A 25,196-nucleotide genomic window follows, 5' to 3' on the forward strand; every position below is an offset into this window, starting at 1 on the left:
TTCAAAACTAGGATTAATTCGAATGGTGTGCGTGCCCCCACCGCCCAAGTGCATTCGTCGCATTTTCATGGGGTTTAGTCCTGTCACAGTTGTGTACAGCGCAAGGCTCCTTTATCTTGAGCACCTGTTTAAGTCCTTTATAATTTTATAGATCCGTTCTCCTAAAATTATGCGTGCATAGCACTGAATGTGTTGCATTTTTGTTTTAATATAGATGGGGACCGAAAGTTTCCCTTCAAACTCGCAGCATATAGTGTGTCGTTTTCGTGTTTCTTTGGAGTAACGCAAAAGTGATCGAGCAAAGTAACGAAGTAATTAATCGATTACTTTTTACAGGGAGTAATTGGTATCGTTAATTCATTAATTTCTAGGTCAAGTAATTGTAACTATAATCAATTACTTTTTGAAGTAACGGGCGCAAGTCCGGCGTGCGGTCAGTTTAAATGCCGACTGACAGCCCCAGTATCAAAATACATTGTTTTCTATGGTTCCCAACGACTGAAAGTGTTTGCCAGGGGCCGCCCTCAGTACTTTATAATTGGGAAGTGCGTATTTCTAGAGAAAAATTAATTTCGAAAGTGTCATCTAAAACCTTTACGCGATTGTTGACGAAGATAGCAAAATGATGCACTCCTTGACTTTTTGGATGACATCAAACTGAAACTTTCTTTCTTTTCCTCTCATCAATCACGGAAATCAGGAGTGCTCGCCTCTATCCTGATCGCGCAATCGGCATCTGCTTAGCTCAGCGCTTGCGACAGGGTCTTTCTCCGCGTCACTTTTTTGTCCGGTTTGCTTTCTTATGAGCGTTCAGCTAAATGTATCTCAAACACATTTTAAAAATGTTAAGGAAAAAAGGATGACATGCTGCATACTTTAGTGAGCGACGCGAAGGATAGCCCAAACTTCTTGATCTCACAACCAATGTTCCCTCAAATCCAAAACTTTCTTCGAAACAAAAAATCTACCGAGCCTTGGCCGGATTTTTATATCGTCCTCATTCCTCCCAACGCCCTCAGCAGAGCTGCCAAGCGCCGCCAGGGTAAAAGTAAGAAAAACTAAAGCCTGGCGGCGGCCGATGTCTCGCCGCTAAAGACTGGTTCCACAAACTGGCGCTTGACTACAACCAACTGTGCCATATCCGGATTTTAAGCTCCCTTTGACTGCTTACGACCAGTTGCGCAGCCGGGAAGCCGGTCGTAATTAATGTCACTGGAACGTGAGAATGTGGCGTCAAGCTCCTCGGGTGGTCGCTATTTCGATCCACGAAATGAGCAGTTTCTTCTTGAACGTTTCATGGATGGTGATTCGGACTAAATTCTCTGGTGACGAATAGTTTTATAACGACGTTTATTAAATACCAAGATTTTATTTTCCACAAACCCGCGAAAGAAGCGCACATCCTGGCACCTCCACCAGACGCGGCTCCGGTGCTTGGTGGCATTGAAAAACTATTTCCTGTCTTTAAATACGAAGGAACAACAATATCATTTGTAAAAGACCTATGGAGAGAAGTGTGTTTGAGAAGTGAATTACATGCACAGTGGCAGAGACGCTTCTATTCGCAAGGAACGATTTCAATACGATGATATGCCATAGGGATCTTTGTGCAATTTTGTCAGAATTGCGGCCCTAATCGCTCACCTGGGAGCAGCCGGGAGTTCATGCGAATGCGCTCCCGTTTCTCACTCTGTGCAGCGGGTTGATTGGCTCACTCGAGAGGAGGGCGTTTTACTGCGGCGAGATCATATAGACTGGCCAATCTTTAGTAATATACGGCTCTGCCTAAGAGCTGCGCTCTAAAAGTATCTGCGGACACACCTCAAACATGATCATCTGCAGCCTTGTTTTTCACAAATGTGACAGGACCACCATACAAGAAGAAACACGCGTCAGACATTGCCTGCAGGCTGTCTTTTGTTTCATGTATTAGCAGTTTGACCAAGGATTCAAATTGATGCCTAAGTGGAAGCAGAGTTGATCATAGGACATTGGTGGTCCTACGGGGGTATTCAACCTCAGTAGCACCAATGATGTACCGCACTCCACTTCGTGCTACTTCGAGTGCATCGAAAGGTTCCCACCTCCTCGTTTGCTGACGATGTTCTGAGCCTCTACGGGATCCCCGTAGCGCGTCTTGCCGGCCGCCTGGTCCTGGTACCTCGCCGCCTCCTTTATCAGGTACTCCCTGAGCAGGAGCATCAGGTTGGCGTACTCCTCCAGGTCCGGGGGCAGCTGGCTCCGCTGGGCGGGCGTCTGAGCCGCCTGGAGCGCTCCGCCGGCGCCTGCAGCGGCGGCGACAGTCCGGTAGTCGTCGCTGTCCTTGGTGAAGTAGGCCTCGCTGCCGCGAGCTCCGAGCAGGACCAGGAGCAGGAGCCAAGGGGACCTCAGCGTGGATGGGACCGGCATAGAACGAGCTCGGTGCATGGTCTGCGAAGGGAAACAGAGCGAGGAACACGAGTCAATATATTTTAGAGAACAAGTCCTAGCGCTGTATTTTCTACGTCACTGGTCGGAGGCGAGCCACCTCCTTCTAAATAACAAGGCCGTATTGCTGCGTATTTCACATCTGTTGCAGCAGGTCTACCAACACCTCCTAGACAAGACCATGGTGCTGTATTTTTTACGTCATCTACTAAAGGCCAGCTAGTACCTGTTAGATAACAAGGCCACAGTGCTGGATTTTTTATGTCGCCTACCAGAATCCAACCTACCTCGCAAAAATAACAAGGCCGTAGTGCTAGATTTTCTGCGGCACCTACGGGAGGCCAGCACCTAGTTAAAAAGGCTGTAGTGCTAGATCGTTTACGTCAGCTAGCGAGGGTCAGCCAACATCTGTTAGACAACAACACCGTACTGCTGAATTTCCTATATTAGTAACTGAAGGCCCACCAAAGCAAAGACAGCTTGTCTGGGACCAGGTACACCAGCGAAATACCATAACATATTCAATAATTACTTGTCTAACAATAGCCGAGTTTTTTTCTGTAGTGAATGACGCAATACGTATTCAGTAAAAGCGCTTGGATCTCCAATAAGTCTTGCTTTTGATTCGGCGCTCTTATATGCAAATACTGCTATCTTGCTCTCTCGTGTGCTATGGAACATAAGATTCTCTGTAAACTCCACACCCCTTGTTTTTTAAGCCGCCTGTGGCTGCAAAAAACATATGAAAAAAAGATACGTACGAGGAAACACGAGTAGAAGGCCTTTAATATTTATAAATACATGTCGCGAGAGCGATTTTGTATCCAAACGATATTAACATAATTATGAACAAACCTCTCCATGAATATAACAAGGATCGACACTCTGCTTCATCTAGCCTACACCCTTAGAAACCTGGACTCTCTACTTTCCCGCGTAGCGCGTGGAAGAGTCAATCACTTCAATCTACGAAGCTAGCTTGGCGACTGACGGGCTGAACATAATTTTGGGCCTAAATAAACAATTTACGCTGTTACAGTAGGTATGACGCTGAGCCATTTTTATTTATTTATTGTTTATACATACTGCTAGCCTCCTTTTGGAGGTTGTGGCAGGAGGGGTTTCAAACCAGTTGATGCACAAGGACGTATACATATACGAACTACATCTTAGGAACTCAACAAGGATACGCTTGTAAAGGAAACAATAAAAATACATTACAATAAGCACCAAGGCACCAGGCTCGGCGTCTCATGAACTACCGAGAATAAACACATTTTTGGAACGCCTATGCTTTACCCTTACGATATTTATTTTCTTCTATATTCAAAAGAACCATAGAAAAAGCAGAAATTTATGGCGATTAAAAAAAAATTAAACTTTTCCCGCACTCTTTATTAGGGGCACGTCACACGTGGCATAACTTGCAAGTCGCGCAGGCAAACTAAAACAAACAAAAAAGTTCTTTGCCTATGTGCTTTTTGTTTCTCGTCTTGCTGACGTCAGTTGAACCAGCTTTCATTTGTCACCATCAACCGTTTTGTAACCTTACGCGACAGACTGTATACTGCCCAGTTTTCTCCGTAATACATCTGACGTCACGTTTTCAGTGTTGCCAGTAGAGCTTCTCAGCCTATAAAACGAGATTTTAAACATCAATTGGATCCTTGCACGAGACCAGGATGCACCGCTATTACCGGATCGTAAATCTAACCGGAACCCGCCGGAATCCATTTTGGAGTCATACGTCGCTGTTGTGCTATGTTTTCTGTGCTTTGGAGCCCTGTTCACACTGTAGTTTGTCCTCTCGCTCAAGGCTTAAAATGGTCAGTTGCGCCGTAATTAATGGGTTCGGGCCGTAAAAGTCGGTGACGAATTGAAACTACGGTCAGCAGTATTGCTTTTCCAATGATTCCGGCAATCATTACGTACTAGGACAAGGGGACGCTCCAGCAATCGGTTCGCCGGCGTCATGAACAGCTTCGACGGATGCGCCGGCACATTGTCGAACTCGCGGGTAAAGGCGGGAGCAGAACGCAGAAAATCCTATGAGTTAACGTCTCCGGTCCCGAGAGAAAGAACGGGAAAGAAAACGAATGAGTGGAGAAAGAATGCAGACGAGGGGTTACGCTTGTTCGTTTTGCCGCGACATGTTGAAGCCGCTCGAGCGCTTGTCGATTTTATTTAGTTTTTTTGACGTGCGATTCCGATGTTTTCCTGCACAGTAAGAGAGAAAATAACAAGATGCAGATGTTTCAGGTGACGTTTTGCTGCTTCTTTGCGCATATTAAGGCGTCGCCAGCAATGTGGGTTCAGCGGGACCGCCAACTAGGACCGCTATTGTCCGCGTCTATGCCCCGCCGTTCAGAAGCGGCCAATGGCATGGGACCATTTACTCTACCGGGAGTCTCAAGCATCGGCCGAGCTCTTTAAATCGACAGCAAAGTTTGATTTCTTAGCCTATCGCGCTACAATTTTTCGGAGCGTTGCCCACAGGTTTTGCATTTTTTCTATAAAATTTGCAAAGAAAAAACTTACCCGAGGAAAAAGTAAAAAAAAAAAAAGGCTTAACTTCTACGGAAACGCTACGATTCGGCAGTCTTCAAACAATAGTGCGCCCTATTGATTGAAGACCGCTTGATTGGCTTCGCTGTGTTTCCATCAAAGTTAAGCCTTTTTCTTTATTTACTTCTTTTTTTTTCGGGGTGGGGGGTAAGTTCGCTCTTTGCAAATTTTATAGAAAACAATGCACCACCTGTGGGCAACGCGGCTCAAAATCGTAGCACGATAGGTTAAGAAACCGAATTTTGCGGTCGATTGACAGAGCCTGGCCGCTATTTCAGACACCCGATAGTTTATTATATTAACTCTAAGATCTCGACAGAAAAGCTTCCTACCCAACTAAGGGCTTGTGGATTGCACTTCGTGTCAAGTGAGGAACCTCTTTGCGATTGCCTAGGACAACAATATATGGTGAAATCTGGTTATACAAAGACGGCTCTATGACTCCACGGCACTACTGATTCCACAATAAGACCCTGAATGCCTCCAACATGGCGCCAAGGCACTGAGAGCAGACAACAATGTTCGTTTCAATTTCGAGTCTAACTGGAAGTGACGTCAGGTGCAAGATGCCTACAAGTTTGTAAGAAAACCAAACAAAAAAAAAGTATTGCGACTTCTAGCTAAGGTTACTACTTTAGATGTGTCTATCCTGTTATTGAACTAATTTGAGACAAATTGGTGGCTCCTAGTTTCAGCCCATCTACACTCGTAGATTGCAGCAATTTTCTGTCGCATGGGCTTTGGGGGAAAGCGGATGCTCCAGAATTCTCCAAATGTAGATAGATCGAGGATCATAATCGATAAAACACGGGGCAACAGCATTGTAGAATATACACTTGGTCTTGGCGAAGGACAAGTACTTTCAGGGAAGTTCGGGTCAGTTAAGCTTTCATTCCGCGCGTTTCTTCGAGTCGTCGTGTGTCGTTCCCGGTCGGCGCCGGCTAAAAGCCTCCTCATCCGGTCAGGTCTCGTAAAACTCGTCCAGAAAGCTAAGGTCATCCGAATGGACGATGCTTCCAAACCGTTTGCATCGTCGGTCGATGCTTCTTCTTTTATCATTATATTTTTGTTCACTTCTGGTTTCTTGGACTCTACTGTCTCCCCTCCGTTTTTGTGCTGGCGTTCACGTCTGACGTCTGTGTTCTTTTTATTGTATTTTTTTGTTGTTTAACATTGGCAGATTTGTTTTTTGTTGCAACAAGGAGCGGTTACAGCAAAGACTTAAGCACGAAAAGTGTTACAAAAGCACCGGCATGTTTTCTACATGCGTTTCTCCAATCTGGGTAGAATCGGAGAACAATATTTACTTGAAAACCACAAAACAATACAACATGTAAGGACGAAGACAGACAGTAGAGTTGTTTCAACTAGCAGACGAAATTTAAAGATGCCACCCTCAATCCTCAACAGAAACCTTACCTTAAAAATTATTTTATGTTCTTATTGTCTTCTTTTTTAACGGACTCCCCTTTCTTTCGGGTTATTTATTCTATTTTCCGATGGTTTTCTTTTTTTCTTCAGATAGATTTTCGGTTCAGAGAAAGGAAGGGCTGTCGCATTCAGGGTGGCATCATTAAATGTCGGTGGCTAGTTTGAAGAATTGTGCTGTCTGTCTTCGTTTCTACATCTTTCATTAATTCGTGTTTTTCAAACCATAATTACCAACCCGCTGTATGTTTATTAAAAAAAAAAAATAATTGCGGCCACAAGAAGATGGGGAAACGGACTGTCAACTCAAAATTTAAAGAACCCTCACAATTTTCAATAAACACCGACCCGTAACAATAAATGTCATCCCATAGAATATATATCGAAGTTTATCACTAATCTCAAAGGCAACAGAGACGTCTTAAAGAAAATAAGAACTGCCTCATTCTGGGCTCACCATCAAACTGACCATGAGTGCCGATGAAAGTAGATACAATTAAACTTACTGACAACTTAAGGAAAACAGGGCGTCGCTAGTCCCCTGTATCTAATTATCGCTGCGCAGCCAATAAGATTGGGTTGTCAGGTGATGCGGATGAACGAACAACGGAGACAAAAGGACCCCGTGCTTCTTAAGTTTTAGCTGATCTTAAAGTCCTCGCTACACACAAAGTAATGCCATTTATCAATAAAAAAAACAGCCTATACAATTTTCTTGTTTTTTCAAAGACTGCATTTTCCCCTTCTTGAAAATTACGTTTTCCGCTATCTAGGGTTGTCCAGCCGTCACTTCGCTTCTATAACACCTACACAGTGTTGACAAAGCAACCCGCTTTGCACACACCGGGTGTGCGCTGTGCATGTGCGGAGAAACCAGATTCGGGAGAAGTAAAGCATGTGCGCTAGCGCAAGACCGAGGACAGCGCCGCCGTAGTGGCGTGACTTCAGAGGGTTGAGTTCTTGCTTCGTGATTGTTTCCGCTCCCATTTTATCGCTTAATAGCGCAATCTCATTAGCGAGTTTTAGTAGACCGTGTTTCCCCCTCCGCTAAGCCCCTCCGCTACCCGGAACTCTACAGCCAAGGCCATCGGCGCGCAGGCGCAGTGGCGGTTTCTTCGTAGCGGAGGGCTAGCGGAGCGGGAAACACGGTCTACTAAAACTCCCTATTGACTATGGAACGATAACAAGGTGAACGGGATTCGGCTTGTCATGCGTTCTTTAAACTTTCCGTGACAATGCGGAGAGCAAGTTTGTCCGCTTCATGTGTAGGGGTAGCAGTGACGTCAGAACGCCGAGCTCTGATTGGCTCCGGTTGGAATACTAGTGGGTAGACCTCAATGCTAGCCACCTTTGGGTCTACCCATTATCTTTGCAATCGGAGTCAACCGGAGCTCGGCATTTTGATGTAACCGCGACCCCTGCGAAAGACGCAGACGATCTCGGTATCCGCATAGTTTCTCACTGCGGACCGCCTTCTGTGCCCCATAATTCTTTAGCTGCACGTTCAAGCTCGAGTAGGTTTTACCAGTTCGAAAACGTCTAAAGCAATTTTTTAATTCAAAATATTTCTTGAAATTGCCAATGTGCCGTGTCGTTGTACGATTGACAGGTGTAATAAGCAAAACAAAATTTTTGCCGTTACATTTCTTGATGGCACGCCAGAAAAATGCCTATCCTGGCACAAGCTCGGCAATCCTAGGGGTCTAATTTGGTTTTGTGTTTCAAGGCGTTAGTTAGGGCAGAGTAGTTTTCTTTTTGGCGTTCGCGCGACTTTTCTTTGGTTCGTTACTTAATTGCCGAATTGCCTGACTTCAGCCAAAAAGCCACGTATGAATCAAAAGCCAACAGTGAAGCCTAAATTCTGCTCTTGTTTCGAAAATTAGACCCAAACATGCCTGATGAAAGCCAAACTATCAACAGAAGCGTTACTGTGGCCCTTAGTTGGCAAAGTAGAGCTTAGATACCCAACCTCCGGTCAAGGAAGGTCAAGTTCGGCTCTACCCTGGCTTCATTGGTTTTTTTTTTTTGGAAATAAAGTCTCACACGAAACTTAAAAGCCAGAATTTGTATTAAAAGCCGTGCTACTTGGTTTGCGATATCTGAGTGCCATATAAATTTCGGTACCCGCCGAGGAACTTTAGCAAGTACCAACCCTATAACAAGCCCTTTTTCAGAAGTGCGCGCCCTTCCTTCGCTAACTAGCTTCTGGGTCGATTATCTGAGGCTACCATATTTTGGCAGTATTGTTCCCGTTGCCGAAAAGAAGTAACGAAATGTCCGTTGCTTGTAAGTTCGTCAGAAACTTACACTGTAAAAAAAACAAAAAAAAACACGTGGGTCTACTTTTTCGCGCAACACTCGGAGAGCCAATCACCGCAGCTGACGGAGGCAGCTCGCTGAATGACGATGCCGAAATATATGTTAAGACTAAAAAACGCACTCTGAGTTGTGACATTAAGCAATGCAAAACGTCACGCTTGCAGTGCTTAATGTCAGAACTCGGGCAGCGTTTTTTGGCCTTAACATATGTTTCGGCATCGTCATTCGCTGAGCTCCGTCAGTTGCGGTGATTGTCTCTCCAAGTGTTGTGTGGGAAAGTAGACGCACGGGCTTTTTTTTAGAGTTTAACGGATCACTGAGATGTGTAACCATCCTGCAAATGTAAAAAAAAGTGCCTTTACCGTCACTTCCAAGAACTAGCAAACATTACTTTTGCGTTACTTCGAATTTCAGTATTATTTAGCGGGGATAGATTGCGAATACTAGCTTTAATCAGAATTATCCTTCACAGCCTTTTCATATCAAAGATAACCGGCTTGCGCCGGTGATCTTTGTTAGGCCGAGTAATTGCGTTCTGTTCAGTCTGGCATTGATTATCTTGTGTTCTGGAGACGTTGAGCGCAATCCCGGACCTGACAGAGTCGCCGACGATGGCCAGATTTCAAATCTGCAAAAATCGATCGAAACCCTGATCGCTGCAACTTCACAATATCAGACCGAAAATTCCAGCCGACTTGATAATATTGCCTTAGGTATCTCCGAGATACAAACAAGGGCGACGGCCTTGGAAGCTAGTATTCAAGATCTTACACAAGTTCGTGATGATGTCAACCAATTAAAAACCGAGGTTGAAAACATCAAAGCTGAACTTAACTTCTCAAAATTTGTGAGCGCTAATAATTTGGAATTGGTGGAAATTGTGGATGACCTTAACAACCGATCAAGACGCAATAACTTAATAATTAAAGGGTTAAGCGAAACTGAAAATGACACTCACAGCCAACTGGAATCTGGTGTAAAAGATTTCTTTTCGGAGGTGCTTGGTGTTCAAGTAGGTATTCTTGAGCGCATTCACAGACTCGGATACATCCGCCCTAACTACAGGCGACCTGTCATAATCAAGCTTCTTGACTATCGTGATAAGGTTGCTATCTTAAAAAACGCCCCCAAACTTAAAAATCACGGGCCCAATAAAATCTGGATCGACGAGGACTTCTCGCCGAGAACTAGACTAGCGCGTTCTAAACTGTGGGCATTTCGTAAAGAACTATGGTCACGAAATATCAAAACAAGATTGAGGATCGATAAATTGTACTCCGACAAAAAAAATATTTGCGTACGACTTTGTTGAAGGCCGCGTTGTCGAGGTGACATCTAATGGAGTACGCGCCGATTGACTGCTACCACACAGCAACACACGCCCTAAACCCAGACTTTCTTTCCTGTTTACAAATTTTCGTAGCGTGTTAAAAAAAACAAGATATCTTACTAGATAATGCCGAAATGTGCAATACTCAAGTCATCCTCGGCACGGAAACATGGCTGTCACCTGACATATCCGACGGTGAACTCCTGAATTCCAGTTTTTCTATCTTTCGCAAGGATAGAATGGTTCACAAAGGCAGTGGCGTCCTGATTAATGTTAGTGACCACTTATTATCATCTGTAGTTGATATTGAAACGAGCATCGAGATTATTTAGATTAAACTGAAAATGACGCACTCGAATTTTCTCATAGGTGTGTGTTATTGACCCCCGAATTTTGATTGTTCATTTGTGGCTAGATTAAACGACTGCCTTGAGAATGTCTTTTCTGAGTACTCAAATGGTGTCATTATTCTGGCAGGGGATTTTAATTTTCCTGATAGTGATTGGGTTTCAGATTGCGTCAACCCCTCGTGTAAAAATCAGAAAGTCGTGAATTTCTTGATAATATGAATAGTTTTGGTTTCCACCAAATTATTAAAGAACCAACCAGGGGTGACGCGACCCTGGATTTATTTTTTACTACCCACCCTGAATACATAAGCGATGTTAACAATTTATGTTTGTTTAGTGACCACTCTCTTTTCAACATTAACCTATCCATTGACGTTCCCGCTCCTGTAACGTCGAAGAAAACAATTCGTAATTACGCTAAAGCCAACACTGTGAGTATTAACGCCGAGTTATTGGATTCATTCCCAAACTTTGAGAATCACTTTAATACAAGGTCGGTGGAAGAAAACTGGTGCATATTCAAAGAACTTATTCACAACCTCATTTCTCGATACGTTCCGGTGTGTCGGGTAATCTCTAACCCCAGTTCGCCATGGTTCACTCTTAATACGAAGAGAATGCTAAGGAAGAAAAACAGGCTATTCCAGTCGGCAAAAGGAAAAGGTAATGATGACGCCTCGTGGTCTCGCTTCCGTGAATTTGCTAAAACTTGTAAACGTGAAATAAGAATGGCGAAACGTAATTTTTTGAGAGCGACCTGTATAACATTATTATCTCAAATCCACGGAGATTCTGGTAAATTATCAATCCTTCTTCAAAGAAAAGTCCGATCATCTCAGATCCGACTGGAAAGCAGCTGACTGAAAGTGATGTATGTGACAGATTTAATGAATACTTGAGTAGCGTCTTCACTCGCGAAACGTTCCCCATGCCGCAATTAGCTTCTCAGGACGCACTTGGCGAAATGGGGTCAATAACTATTTCTTCTGAAGGAATATCAAAATTAATAGAGCAACTTCCAGTCAGCTCTGCTCCTGGTCGCGACGGGATAAACAGTAAGATTTTAAAAATTACTAAGCACATCTCGTCCCTGTACCTGGGTAAAATTTTTCAACCAATCACTTATTACTGGTATGATTCCCAATGACTGGAGACATGCAGACGTCATTCCAATTTTTAAGTCTGGGTCATCTGACGATCTGAGCAATTACAGGCCTATTTCTTTAACAAGTGTATGTAGTAAGCTCCTTGAACATATTATTTTTACAGCCATAATGCAGTTTCTTGATATCAATAATGTTTTATTTTCTAACCAGCATGGATTTCGTAGGAATCAATCATGCAAAACACAGCTTTTCGAGTTAGTAACCGATATTCACAGTAATCTTAACTTACGAAAACAAACAGACGCTCTCTTTATAGACTTTTCGAAAGCTTTCGACCGTGTGCCACACTACAAACTTATAGTAAAATCACAAAACTTAAAAATTAATGCAACTGTAGTTAAATGGATAAAAAATTTTCTCACGACTAGAACCCAATCCGTACGTCTAGGTGAAACATCTTCACAATCCTTACCAGTTATTTCAGGCGTACCACAGGGTACTGTACTGGGCCCGTTGCTCTTCCTTATTTCTATAAATGATATCGGTTATCGCCTGAGAGGCTGTGTTCGTCTGTTTGCTGACGATCTTGTTGTTTATCACGCTATTTCCAGTGAAGATGATTGCCTAACATTACAAGAAGACCTATCCCTAATTGAAACCTGGTGTGCCGAGTGGCTTATGTCCATTAATCATAATAAATGTAAATGTGTATCTTTCTAAATCCCGTAATCCAGTAGATTACACCTATCAACTTGCATCCCAGCCCATTGAAAAGGTTTCATCTTTTAAATACCTTGGCGTGCACTTAAGCTCTGACCTTTCATGGAGAACTCATATTGAACACATAACTTCCAGTGCTAATAGAACTTTAGGTTTTCTAAGACGCCATCTTAGTCAAGCTTCACCGAAAATCAAACAGCTGTCATACGGCACCCTTGTTAGATCCAAGATGGAATACGCTTCTACCATTTGGAACCCCCATCCGGCGTACCTATCCGACATGTTAGATTCAATCCAAAACCGCGCAGCTAGATTCATTCTTGCTGACTACTCACCCACGAGCATCTCTGCCCTTAAGGCTTCTTTATCACTACTTCTCTTTAATACTAGACGCACTGTAGATAGATTATCCTTTTTTCATAACCTGTTTTACAAGCCCTGGACTGATCATGAATTCTTCTCTTCAGCCAGTCATGTCTCCCTACGCCGTGATCATTGCCAGAAGATAGAAATGCCCTTTGCCAGAACCAACATTTTAAAAAACTCTCCCCTTTTTTGTGTATACGGGATTGGAATGCGCTACCTGAGTCCATTGTAACAATTACAGATCATACCTTGTTTTTAGCAGAACTTACTAAGCATATGATTGTATAATGAAGATATTGCACTGTAAAATAACAGATGTTCTTTCAACCTATTTGTCAGGGCTACATTTGATTTCAACCCTTGAAGTGTTATATTGTGTTTTATGTTACCCCCGTTATGTAATGCCCCCAGGGGCGTTTAAGGTATAATAAATGAAATGAAAAAAATGAAATGAAATATAGTGTGTACAATATTTCCTAGTAAAAATGTAGCATGCAAGTCTTTTTGTTTTTTTTTCAATTGTCATTCGAATGCCTTTGCTTTTTAATAAACACTCAAGTGACCCTTATGACTGAACTAGGGCTGATTTAAGATTCCAAAAGAGAAATTACCGGGTGGTGAGATATTATCTCGTGTGCTCAACGGACATACCTCTCTTCAGATTCCATACAGCAGTCCTTGAGGTGTGCATCGAAAGGGTTAAATGAATTACGCAAATCAAATCAGCAGAACGTCGTCAGAACCGGCAGAAGCCTGGGTCTTCATGTTGTGACGGCACCAATCTTTGAAGAGAGCGGTGTCCTTCTAGTTAAAAGTTTAACAAAAAAACATCCACCGCGGACGTTTTTTTTTTTTTTTTTTTGTGTTTAACTAATTTTTTGATTCCACTCGGGCACCAGCGTGGATATGTTAACATTGTTAGTGAATGATTTTTTTTTAAATCTAGCCGCGCTAACGAAAATACTTTTTTTCGTATTTTCGGCGGGGTTCTCAGAATGCGAATTAGTCTTTTTTTAATATTAGACATAAAAATAACGATGGGTATAACGAGGAATGAAAAACGATAGATAATGCTACCGCCAGCCATTTAGAAATTAACAAGCATAGTAGTGGGTTACTGACAAACTAAAGCATACCAGTAATGTCGTTACTTGTAACGGGTCGTTTTGGCAAGGATTTGGAGAATGCATTGCACACGCGCGCTGCATCAGAGCTCGGCGTAAACCCATATCCAACGGTCCGCGCAGAAAGCAATGTGCAAGACATGGCGTATCCCAGTGTTCCTTGATGGACTTTTGAGAAGGGTGTATAGCGGTGCGCCCTTGGCCATTGTGCATTTTTGTTTCTCTCGGTGTCCTGTAAGTCCTTTGCAATGCCATCGAAACTTTCAAAGGTTTGTGTCAACTGCATGATCGATCCCTGGGCTCGCGAGAAGCATTCTAAGCTCCGTTCACCGTTGATCTGACAAGGTGGCGGAATCTTTGTGCTCCTTGAACCAGTCACTCGTGGATCTTACGGCACGTGATCACACTCCCGCTTATAGTCACGCGCAGAGAGCTGGACCAGGCAGTGAAAGGCAGGCGGACGATTGGTTCGGCGAGCTCGCAGCTCCTACCGCCCTGTCAGGTTAGGGGGCGAACAGAGTATAGCGCAAGAAGCGAGTGCTTTTTCACGCTTATCGCATTCGTCCTTCTGTCAGTGTAAGGATGAACGGTCTTACGGCAATCCGTCGCATTGCTTCGAATTCGTTGTATGAAAGCATTTAGAGCGCAGGTCTTAGGCGCCTGTTCCCGGTTGAGCGGCGTCGCCGTCGCCGTCGCGTAACTGCGCGTTGCATTAGGAGACCTTTCCCATAATGGCGTCCCACGTGACGTCACGTGTGACGTCACGGGGGTAAATGTTTCCCGCTAAATTTGTCGGAAAAACTTTCCGCTAAATATAGCGGGAAACGTTTACCCTCGTGACGTCACGTGTGACCTCATTTACGTGTGACGTCATGTTAATGAAGGTGACGTTACGTGAAATTTAGTGGAAAAACATTTCCAATAAATTTAGTGGAAAATATTTCCCCACTCAATTTAGCAGGGAAATTGACGTGACGTGACCTCGACACCAATTCAGATTTTCCGCTAAATTTAGCCGGGAAAGTTTCCGCCAAATTTAGAAGAAATAGGATGGTAAATGTTTTCCTAAATTTAGTGGGAATATTTACCCGCTAAGCTTTGCGGGAAAATTTCCACTAAATTTAGCGGGAAATTTAGCGAAGATTTCCCGCCGAATGGGAGGGGAGCAGGAGAGGAGGAAGGCAAGGTACGGAGGTGGAGGAGGGGCATACCCTCCCCTCCGTAACCTCCTCTCCTCCTCCTCAAGAGCTGTGCTCTAATTCGGCATTAGAGAGGATTGTAAACGTCTTTCATTTTTTTAATCGAAGGTCGCGTACGATCTGGAACTAAATAATGTGAAGACACGCAAAGGTACTATCTTGATCAGATGCGCCCACCGTAACCCGGTGTCTGTTTCATGGTAAACAAGCTCGTTAACGGCCACTATCGCTGGGTCCGTCCGTGTTATCTTTTGTCCGATGGTAGACCTCTGTAAAGTCATAGTCACTGTCAAGTTAAGGAACCAGGCTGTGGCTTATGTTCACGCTGCTTGCTTCATAATCTGTTCTTCGACGTTCTTATTGCCTAATGCATGAACATAATTGGATGCCAAGCGATAATAGGGTGCTCGAGACGAGCCTCAGTACTGCAGTTTTTGAGCTTTCAGTGATTACATAGATGTCTTGCTCAAAACAATTTCAGAATCATTGAAAAAATAGTGAGTGCGCAGGCGAGCTGGTGGATGTTTATCGTGATGTAGAATACCCGAGACTGAGGTAAAACCTGGGAAACTCTGTTGACTCGACCAGGTTTCCCAGTTTTTACCACAGCCTCGGGTGTTCTACATCATGATCGACGTCACAGGTGGGTAAATGACAGATTGGTATGATGTATGATGATAGATTGGTATATTGTTACAAAAGAAATGTAAAAGTAAACGCGCCCCACTCGGAGGTTGCTAAACACATTGTGAGCGCAACGATTGTACGGCACAATCATCGCAAACTGGCATTGTGCACAGAAAGCGTAACAAAACTAAGAGGCTCATAAAAGAGACAATTCGTATCGCATCCATCGGTAACTGCATCAGCCATGCTTCGATGCAACTCAGAACTAGTACCGAGAAGTCTCTGAAAATGCAATGTTTTTTGTGTCTTTTTTTTTTTTGTTTTTTTTTTGTTTGCTGTTATAGGTAAACGTGCAGTGAGTCATTTTGCGGGCAATGGTTCAGTTGGATGACATTGCAGTCCTCGTTCAGATCAAGCACAGCCATTGCAGGCTCCGGCTGGAAAGGAAGGGGGTCGGTGAAATTGTTTTGTTCATGGTCCCAAGGTTTCACTTTGGGATTGAGGTAAGTGTTTACTGGTCAAGTGAAGGTCAGTGTGGGTGGGATTGTATAAGAAAGGTTGGCTTTGTGACGTCGCTGGTCGGTGATTAGGTTGTAGATATATTGCCGCGAGCGCAGCTGACCAAGTAGGCGTTACTCCCGTGGCCTAACGGTTATCACGCTTGCCATCTACGCGTAAGACCTGGGTTCGATTCCTGGTCGCGACATGTCTTTCATTTATTGTTGCAATTAACTGTTCTCGGAAATTCGAGAACTCTGTTGAATGTTCGAGGTCAGAATGTTCGATGCGCGAACCTTCCACGGTCGATTGTTCGAGAAGTCCACGCGTGTACAAAAAGGGCTCCGCGTGGCAAGCCGCAGTCAGTTTCGCCACAGCGTTCGACTCTGCTGCTACGCCGACTTCGACGCCCGCGACACTCGGTTATTATCCTTTGTGCCCTTTTATTTTGGCACAAGTTCACCACATTAAACGTTTATTTCTTCCTGTTTATTTATTGTTTTTTTGGCCACCACCCGCGACAATATAAGGTTTTGAGGAATAAAGGCAGTAGCTGAGTTTGAGACGTTCTTTTCCCGGGTCTTTTTTCTTCGACCAGCTTTCCCAGCGTTTACCACAGTCTAAGGTATTCTACGTCATGTTCAGAATTATTGCTTTTTCAGATTGCTGTTTGCTCCGGAAGAACAAGTAAAGGATCTACCAGAGGTCAACTGCGGCGCGAAATATTCTGGCGCCCAAGCACTAGGACATCCTGGCGAAAGCAGTGAACAACACTTTGGAACGAAATTACTGACTTCTGAATTAACAGAAGGAAAAAAACATTTAAGTAAAATGTTAGTTTGTAGTCTCACGAGTTTTACCGAAATAATTGCAACGTCATCTTATTTAAAGAAATGTGCATGCACAACCAAAAAACAAAAACACACACAAGGAGGGGACGTGAACAAGGGCAACGTTCAACTAGTTCATTCCTGTTCAGACACGCTCGTGAAAATGTGTAAAGGAGAAGGCGCAGCATGCTGTAGGTGAAAAAATACAAGAAAACCAAGACAGATCCCCGGATACCTCTTTTTTGCTTATTTTTCTTGTCTTGTTTCTCTCGAAGCGCGCTTCGGCCGCAAGCTCCATCGGACTTTTTCGCTGGCGTCTGGCTCAGATTAAACGAGTCGAAATTTGCACTTTTCCTATCCTCTCCCGTTTTGTTTCTATCCTTTTTGCGCGTGCAAGTTCACTCAGCATCATGGAGCAACTAGGCTAAAATCAAATATCGTTAAGCGGACTGTATATCTTATGTCAAGCTCAACACACAAACTATTGTTGATTTTATTTATTCGCGGTATGTAGGACGGGCGGTATCGCGCTAAACTTGCCCTAAAAGAGAAACAGTGAAAATAGTTGCTGACTCACCATCTCGAATGCAGACCAATGGTTAATGTTTTGAGCGAAAAGAATGGGAGTATACTTTTTGTATTTATCGTTTGCTTTAGCTATGTACTTTAGATATACATGCATGTGCGTCTATGTTCCCGCAAAGTAATCGGAGTGAAAATCACATTTATCTAAAGAGGAATCTAACCGGAGGATGTGGACAAAAATGTGTTTATATCTAAACAGTAGTTTGCGACTTGTCACTGATTTTTCGATTTTCTTGCTATTGTCACAGACAACGTAACAAAGGGAGGGCGTAGTTCATTAGGCCTACTCTACTTGTTTTATAATTCGTCTATCAGCGTTCTTGTCGACTAATCCAGCAGCTTGACTAGCTTCGGCACGATATTAAAATGTCCGGGACTCGCCACACCATGTGTTACTTAGCTGTTAGTGGCTGAAGTAATGCTACTACAGACCTTACTTTTAAGTCTATCCCTGGCGAATTCATTCACCGAGCTACCGTCATATATTTCACTCGTTGACTCTCGAAACATGTGCGGGAAAGTAGACGCCCAAAATATTTTGAGGATGTAAATTCCCTACATACTGATATATTCCACCATTGAGGGTGTAAAAAAATGTTCCATGGATCTTCACCTGAGGCTACACCGTTTGAGCACCCTTAATTTAGATAATGCAGCCTTTTCAATCACAACATAGGGCGCTGTGGCATGGAACTCTTCATTTTATGAAAGGGGTAAGAAGAGTATGCAAAAGGGTGCAACGATGAGGTAAGGCGAACACCTTTTTTAATGCTGTTCGCCCTTCGAAAACAGCCTTAGCGGAGGTTGTTTAACGACTATGCCAAATAATTATCGCCTGCGCCAATGCATCTTACCGAAAGATACATTCCTTAAGGCTCGTTCTAACACTTGCATTTGACTGGGTTTGTCTGCGTTACTTGCGTCGAGCTGTTGCTATGGCGTCCCTTACGACGAGCCAATGGGGAGGCGGTGTCCCGCACGACGCAACGCAGCACAATGTAGTCGACGCAATTGTGTGAACGAGTCTTTACTCTTATATTCCTCCAGTGAGTTCCCGGAAACCGTTGTAAATAAACTAAGCATCGCGGAAACCTCGACGTCGTGAGACAGTGATGCCAGCGGTTGAGATAGACAGCGGAAGTTTGAAAACATCACGTTACCTAAATCAAAATATAAATTTTAAAACAAAGTTATCTATGGGCCGACGTCCAGATAAGTCTAATTCTGTCTAAATATGAAATGACACTGTGGGCGCATGTAGCATCTATTTCAATGAAAAAAGAAAACCTGTCAACGAGAAAGAGTATATTGTTTTCCTTCTTTCTGAAAATTTATTTTCACGAAATATATGTTACAGTCAGCCGCAGTGTCATTTCATGTTTTTACAATTATATGACTAGTTAGACGTCGGCATAGAGACATTGTGTGTTTCTCAGTCATTTTTTGATCATGGTAACGTCATGTTCTCAAACTTCTGCATTCTACCCCAACTACTAGCAACAGGTTGTTATGGAATTTGAGCATGCTGAGATGTATAGTTGATTTACTCTGGTCAAAAAACCCGGTTTTATTTTCTCCGGAAATTCATCCAATACAGTTCAATACTTAGAACATTCACGAGACCAAAGCACGCACTTGCAGCTTTCAAAATTTTGGAGACGGTCAGTTGAGAATGAGTGTCATTGGAATTGTCACACATAAATGGTTGTCCACATGGGTGTGATTCCCCCTCGTGTATTATTCAATGAGCCTGTGTTTGCACTTTTTTGTTCATGGGAGAGCTACATGGGGTGCTTGTTGCCTGTAAACTTGTTATTCGCAAAAATTATTATAGGAGCCTGCTTACATCGCCGGTTTAGAGTGTTCATCGTCATCCTAAGGGTGTTCCTGTCACACTATTAGATTTTTAGCACTGTAACGATCGTATTTACACTTTAAAGGGTGTAAAATATTTTAGTATGTATACATAGACCTAGACCTAGACCTAAAAATTCGTACACCTAAACTTTGTTAGACCAACACATATGTTTAGACCAAGACTTATGGACAAGGACAGAAAAAAAGAACATCACATCACAGTAGTTCCTTTTCTCTGTCCTTGTATTTTTGGGCACTTATCTGGTCACGTTTACGTCATACCAAGACTTACGGTATATCAACTTTAGGCTCACTTAGTGTGACTTAGACTTGCCTACAATGACATAAACTTTGGCGCAAACTTAGGCCTATACCTTGAACACAACTGTTAACATGACTACTTAAATTGCAGCACAACCGTTTCCGTGTGTTCTACAGAAACGTGGGAGTGAGGCTCTGCCTGCGACCGTGATATGAAATCAGATATACAAATATCAGGTCCAACATTGCATGATATGCCGTTTTAGCTTCATTGCGAGTCCCCACTTGGTGTTCAGATGTTATTGGGGTTACAGGTACCAACGATTCCATGAAAACAGGCAGTTGTATATGTTTTATGACCTCATCTCAGTGTGTCTGTGTACATAGGATATATAACTTTAAACGGGCTAAAACAGTGGTTTGTGGAAACAGTGCATTTGTGTTCACAGGAGCTCTTAGGAGTTCCACACTGTTAAAATGCTCAATAGTATTAAGTTGTCCCTATGACTTAAAATTAAACATATATGTTGGTTCTAGGAATAAAAAATACACTTCTTTGAGATTTTAGTTAGTAAACATTAATATCGTATTATTACTGTCTCCAGTATTTTTGCGGAAAATCGCAATTGATGTAATTATTCAACACAAAAATAGTTTTAACACAGTTTAGTTCAGAACTTGTAAAGGTGGGCGCATAGTACAAATTATCCCAGAATGATTGGGATTAACCATAGACATAAGAACAGGTCTGTACAACTCGAATACTGCATCGATCGGAACGTATATAGGCGAAGATTCCAGGAGCTAACTCCTTCGGAAAACAGGCCACGATTCGGCGCATTTTTCCGGCCTTACTAAGGAATATCGAATTAAGGTGGCTGGTCTCCTGGCCAGACTAGCTTGCCAGCTTGCCTCCCTGGTGGAAAACGCTTGCAGGATGAGAAAAAAAATATAGTTAAAGCCGAACAGCTTAGATGACTTCGCCTAGGGACGTTTTCACTAATTCTGTTAGCAGATGGCAGCCGGATGACGTGGCAGAAATCAATCTGGTTCGACCGGTACTATCTGCAGTAAATTGCATTAAGAAATGGAATACTGCCGTTTCGGCGAAAACTATTTTCTTGTTTGTCTTAGCAGGTGGGACTCGCGGGGAATATTGTGGTCCAGCCTTGGCGATGCGCTGATAGGTGGGACAATAACAAGAGCACAAGAACAAGGTTGCGTGTCTCGGCATACCCAAACCCGAGACGGGAGCAAAAAAAAAAGACGGATAAACCAAAGGTCTCAATTCCAGCACTGGGACGCGATGCCATATCTTGCTGACGAGAGGAAACCGTACACAAACACTGAAGACGCCGGAGGCGGAGACAAAATACCCAAGTACACAGCACAAAGGCTGCAACCAAAATCATAAATATCACAACGTTATTAAGCAGGCGAGCTGATTGTTAATCGACAGACAGCTGGTTGCTATAGGCCAGCTAGCTGCTAATCGACATTTTCTCGGGTTTCAATATGTCGATTAACGACCAGAAGTAAATTAAAAAGACACTTACACCCCCCCCCCCTTTTTTTAATTTTTTGCCAGGCGATATATTATGGTGTCAGAAGAGTACTCAATAAATATTTTGCTACAGCGTCACCTATATTTTAATAAAGTAAAAATGTGCAACTGCCGAAACCAAAACAGGTCTGGGGAGGAAGAAGAAGAGTAAAGAGAATGTTGCCGGAAGTGATGTGGTACACGTCACTTCCGGCGACTTTATTTTTCTTCAGTTTTCCGCTCGCGCGAAGCAGACAAAAATCCCACATATCGCACGTTTTACGAGAAACGCAAAATGCAAGAACTTGGTCCTTGACGATAGTGCGTTTTTCAAGCTCTTACCAATTCGTGTTCGGAAAGCGAGCGATGTCTTCATCCAGGAAAACGGGCGATGATTGGACGACTTCTTCGTGCGAATCAGCTCGGTGGTCGCGCGCGTCGTACGGAATAAATCCTAATTGTTTTGATCTGTACAAGATTCCTCGTTTGAAGCTAGATAGATTCACCGGTACCGCGAGAAACAGTTCTGAAGTAAAGCTCCCACGCCCGCCGTCCGCCGCCATCGCTTCGTTCAGCCGTCCATCGCACGACTCCCGCGATACGACGCCATGTCCACAATCACGCAGAGAATGCACGGAGCGCTTCCGGTTATCTGGGCAACTTTTTTTTCAACCAGCGTATTTGCAGATTTTTAGAAACAAATAAAAAGTGAGTATCATATATATATATATATAGTGACCCTGCCGCCCCCTCTCAAGAAGCTACAACCGTCATCCCGCCGTCCTTGAAACTTGGCCCCGACCATCAAGCTGCTTCACCCGGATAAGAACTGCCCTACGCTTCTCTCTCACGAAAGCTCCAACTGTCACCCCCGCCGAAATTTGGACTCGAACGCAGCACTGTATAAATATTACCCGCGTTCATCTGTAAAAGTTCTTCCTGATGAAGGCCGGACTCCGGCCGAAACGTCGAAGATTAAATCGTCCGCTGTTGCTGTTTTTCACTAAGGGTTTTTTTCTTCTCAGTTTTATATATATATATATATATATATATATATATATATACATATATATGTATATATATTGTGAGGGTGAATATGATATATATATTTGAGGGTAATCTGTTGAAGAACAACAGCGATGGCCTCTACAGATATGCCTAAAGAAAAACCCCCAGCTCGTGCAACACAACTGCGCGGGCTGCTTTTCGTTTTTCGCGACAGTGTCCGTCGTCGTCGTTTTTGTAACATTTCCCCCCGTGGTGGTAGGGCCGGTCATCCGGCACTGGGGTGTTGGTTAGGTTGAGCAGAAGTAGGGTTTCATACGATCCACGTGAACGATGCCCTGGCACCTCGAGCGATGGTCGCGGGGCTGGGTCACGGGCACTATCTCGTAATTGATGTCGGAAAGGCAACGAACAATGCGATACGGCCCAACGAATTTTTTTAGGAGCTTTTCGCATTTGCCGGTTTGGCGAAATGGTGTCTTGAGCAAGACGAGATCACCAACATTATAAGAGACTGGTATGTGAGTGTCCGCATGGCGAAGGTGGTGGTGTTGTTCGGACTGCAGAGTTTGCAGTCGGGCAAGTTGGCGGGCATCTTGGGCTCGGGACACGACGTCAGATGTGCAGGGATCCGAACAATTTTCCACGTATGGCAAAACAGTGTCAAGAGTCGTGAGTGGATCACGAGCGTATAAAAGATAATACGGCGAAAATCCTGTAGTTGTTTGTCGGGCGGTATTGTACGCGTAAGTAACAAAAGGAAGGATTGCGTCCCAGTTGGTGTGGTTTTCTTCAACATACACTGACATCATGCTTGCTAGTGTATGGTTCAGTCGCTCGGTGAGCCCATTCGCCTGCGGGTGGTAAGCAGTTGTTACATGGTGGACTGTACTTGCGAGCTGCATGACTTCATTGAGAAGTTTGGCAATAATTTCAGAAATCAATGGGAAAGGTATTTTGTGCCTACTAATTCAATATTTAGGTATTGAAGAATGCATGAAGAGTGCTTCAATTGTAGCTTAAACATAGGTATTTCGAAAATATTTTCAGGAATATATTTTAGTACTAAGTAAAATAAAAGAATAGTATATTTTCGGCATAGTTTTTGATTACTTATCAATATGAACTGTACTTGAATTACGCTCAAAATGGAAGGTGGCATATTTCAAACGTCTTAGTTTTCACTAACAAGTGTCCATAAATGTTTTTTTTTTAAGAAGGGCGGTGCAATCACTTTTTAACTTTGCATAAATACCAGCTATAATGTATTTCGTACGTCTATAACCTATGAAGCACGTATAAAGGCCTGCAAAACCAAAACACTACAAAAATCGTGAGGCGACACGACTCCATCAAAAATCGTGGAAATTGAAGCGTCCGGCAGTCTTGCAGTCCGACGTCTGTTGGAACAGCTGCCAAGCGAATACCATGATTTTCCTCCATGCATGCTCCGCTTTTCGTTGACCTCGGTCCTCGTCAGACTTGACGTCACGCGCCACCTGCCAATGCTGTCTCCATCTGTTCTGCCCAACGTTAATAGACTAGCTCAATTACGGAACTGCTTGTAGGCGCTGCATGCACGAGAATTACCCCCCTCACTCACCACGACTCGCCATCCCGTCATTCGACGCGCCGGACGGCTGCTTTGGTAACTGCAGGGTATTCTGTGGGGATACGTACGTTTCAAAGCACAGCGTCTAGATGGCGTTCCACCGTAGTCTATGGAAAAGACATTTTGTAAACGAAAATCTAGATGGCGCTTCAAACGACGGGAGGCGGACTGGAGGGAGTGAGAGGGGGGTACCCCCTACCGCGGGAGTTTCACAACTGAGGTAATCTAGTAACGTTGGTTCTGCCGGACCCTCAAATCCTTGACTGCGCGCTGCGAAATGTACGGGACAACTTGTTCGTGGGCAATATTTTTTTTTTTGTTATTCTTAAGTTCAGTTCTAATCGCTGTCATCAATAAACGACCTGCGTACCACCATGGCAACAGATGGTGGGGTTGCGAGCTCGAAGAAGCTCAAACAAGTTCAATATATTAGAATTAATAAAAAGAAAGATCAGTAACAGCGCTTGTTGATTTATGGAGTTCGCAGAATAATGAGGTAATAAGACGTCCCAAAAGCCGGGGTCATGCTGCTTATACAAGGTGTCACAAACAAAAATACAGTTTTTTTTGTTTTTGTTTTTTACCGCAAGAATAAAGTAGGCATCGCCGAACGCCCATTCTCAGCCCAAAGGAAGCGCTAGAGCTCACAGCCAGATGCCAAAGTTTTAGCCCGATCCGATACCTTATTCAAAAGTTATAAGTGATTTTCTGAAAATTTCAATGGGAAAATGGAGCCCATTTTTGCCCGTTTTCGGTTTCTGGTGCTATAGAGCCCCATGTATTCGAAAACTCCGTCGGCCGCCATTTTCTCATTGAAATTTTCAGAAAATCACTTATAACTTTTGATTAAGTTATCGGATCGGGCTGAAACTTTGGCATATCGGTTGACCTCTAGCGCTACCTTTGGGCAGAGAATGAGCGTTCGGTGATGCCTAGTTTATTTTCGAGGTAAAAAAAAACCCTGTAATTTTTTTTGTTACACCCTGTACATCACACAAAAAGGCAGACTGCACACAGATTCGAAGCAGAACCCAGGGATCCTGGTTTCAATCCCCGCCCCTGCCCGTTTTTATCTGGATGAGCGTCGTACCGGCGTGCGGTCATGTTTCACTACTGCCTGGTGCACGTTAAATACCCCAGGCTAGCGGTGGTACTACACTGGTTTAATTGCCCAGCTACAGCTGGGAGAAAAGTCATCTGCTGAGGCCGTCTAATTTCTAGTCTCTATAAACATGCATACACCCCAATTTTTGTTTTTCTCGAAGATTCAAGCCAAATTTTCTCGAGATCCGTGCTTCGTCCGAATTCGACATGGCAATGCTTTCAAGGAGAAAACTTGGCACGCGGCATCCAAAGCACAGATATTGCAGTGGCTCGTGTTTGCAGACCGTCTTTTGAATGAAATATGAGCAGTGCGACCCAGGTGGCGCACTCCTCACATTTA

At 43.6% G+C, this 25,196-nt stretch overlaps 1 protein-coding gene across 1 annotated transcript in view; it reads right to left on the reverse strand.

Moving 5' to 3' along the window:
* LOC115308194 overlaps positions 1 to 25,196 on the reverse strand; it is a 248,842-nt gene that overhangs the window by 58,660 nt on the left and 164,986 nt on the right. The window contains exon 2 of the mRNA XM_002400363.4: positions 2,085 to 2,430. Coding sequence (XP_002400407.3) covers positions 2,085 to 2,427 — 343 coding nt within the window. The 5' untranslated portion in view covers positions 2,428 to 2,430. The remainder of the gene's footprint in view (positions 1 to 2,084; positions 2,431 to 25,196) is intronic.

This window comes from Ixodes scapularis, unplaced genomic scaffold (assembly GCF_016920785.2).
Source record: "Ixodes scapularis isolate PalLabHiFi unplaced genomic scaffold, ASM1692078v2 PGA_scaffold7__128_contigs__length_106722199, whole genome shotgun sequence".
In the NCBI taxonomy this organism is placed as follows: domain Eukaryota; kingdom Metazoa; phylum Arthropoda; class Arachnida; order Ixodida; family Ixodidae; genus Ixodes; species Ixodes scapularis.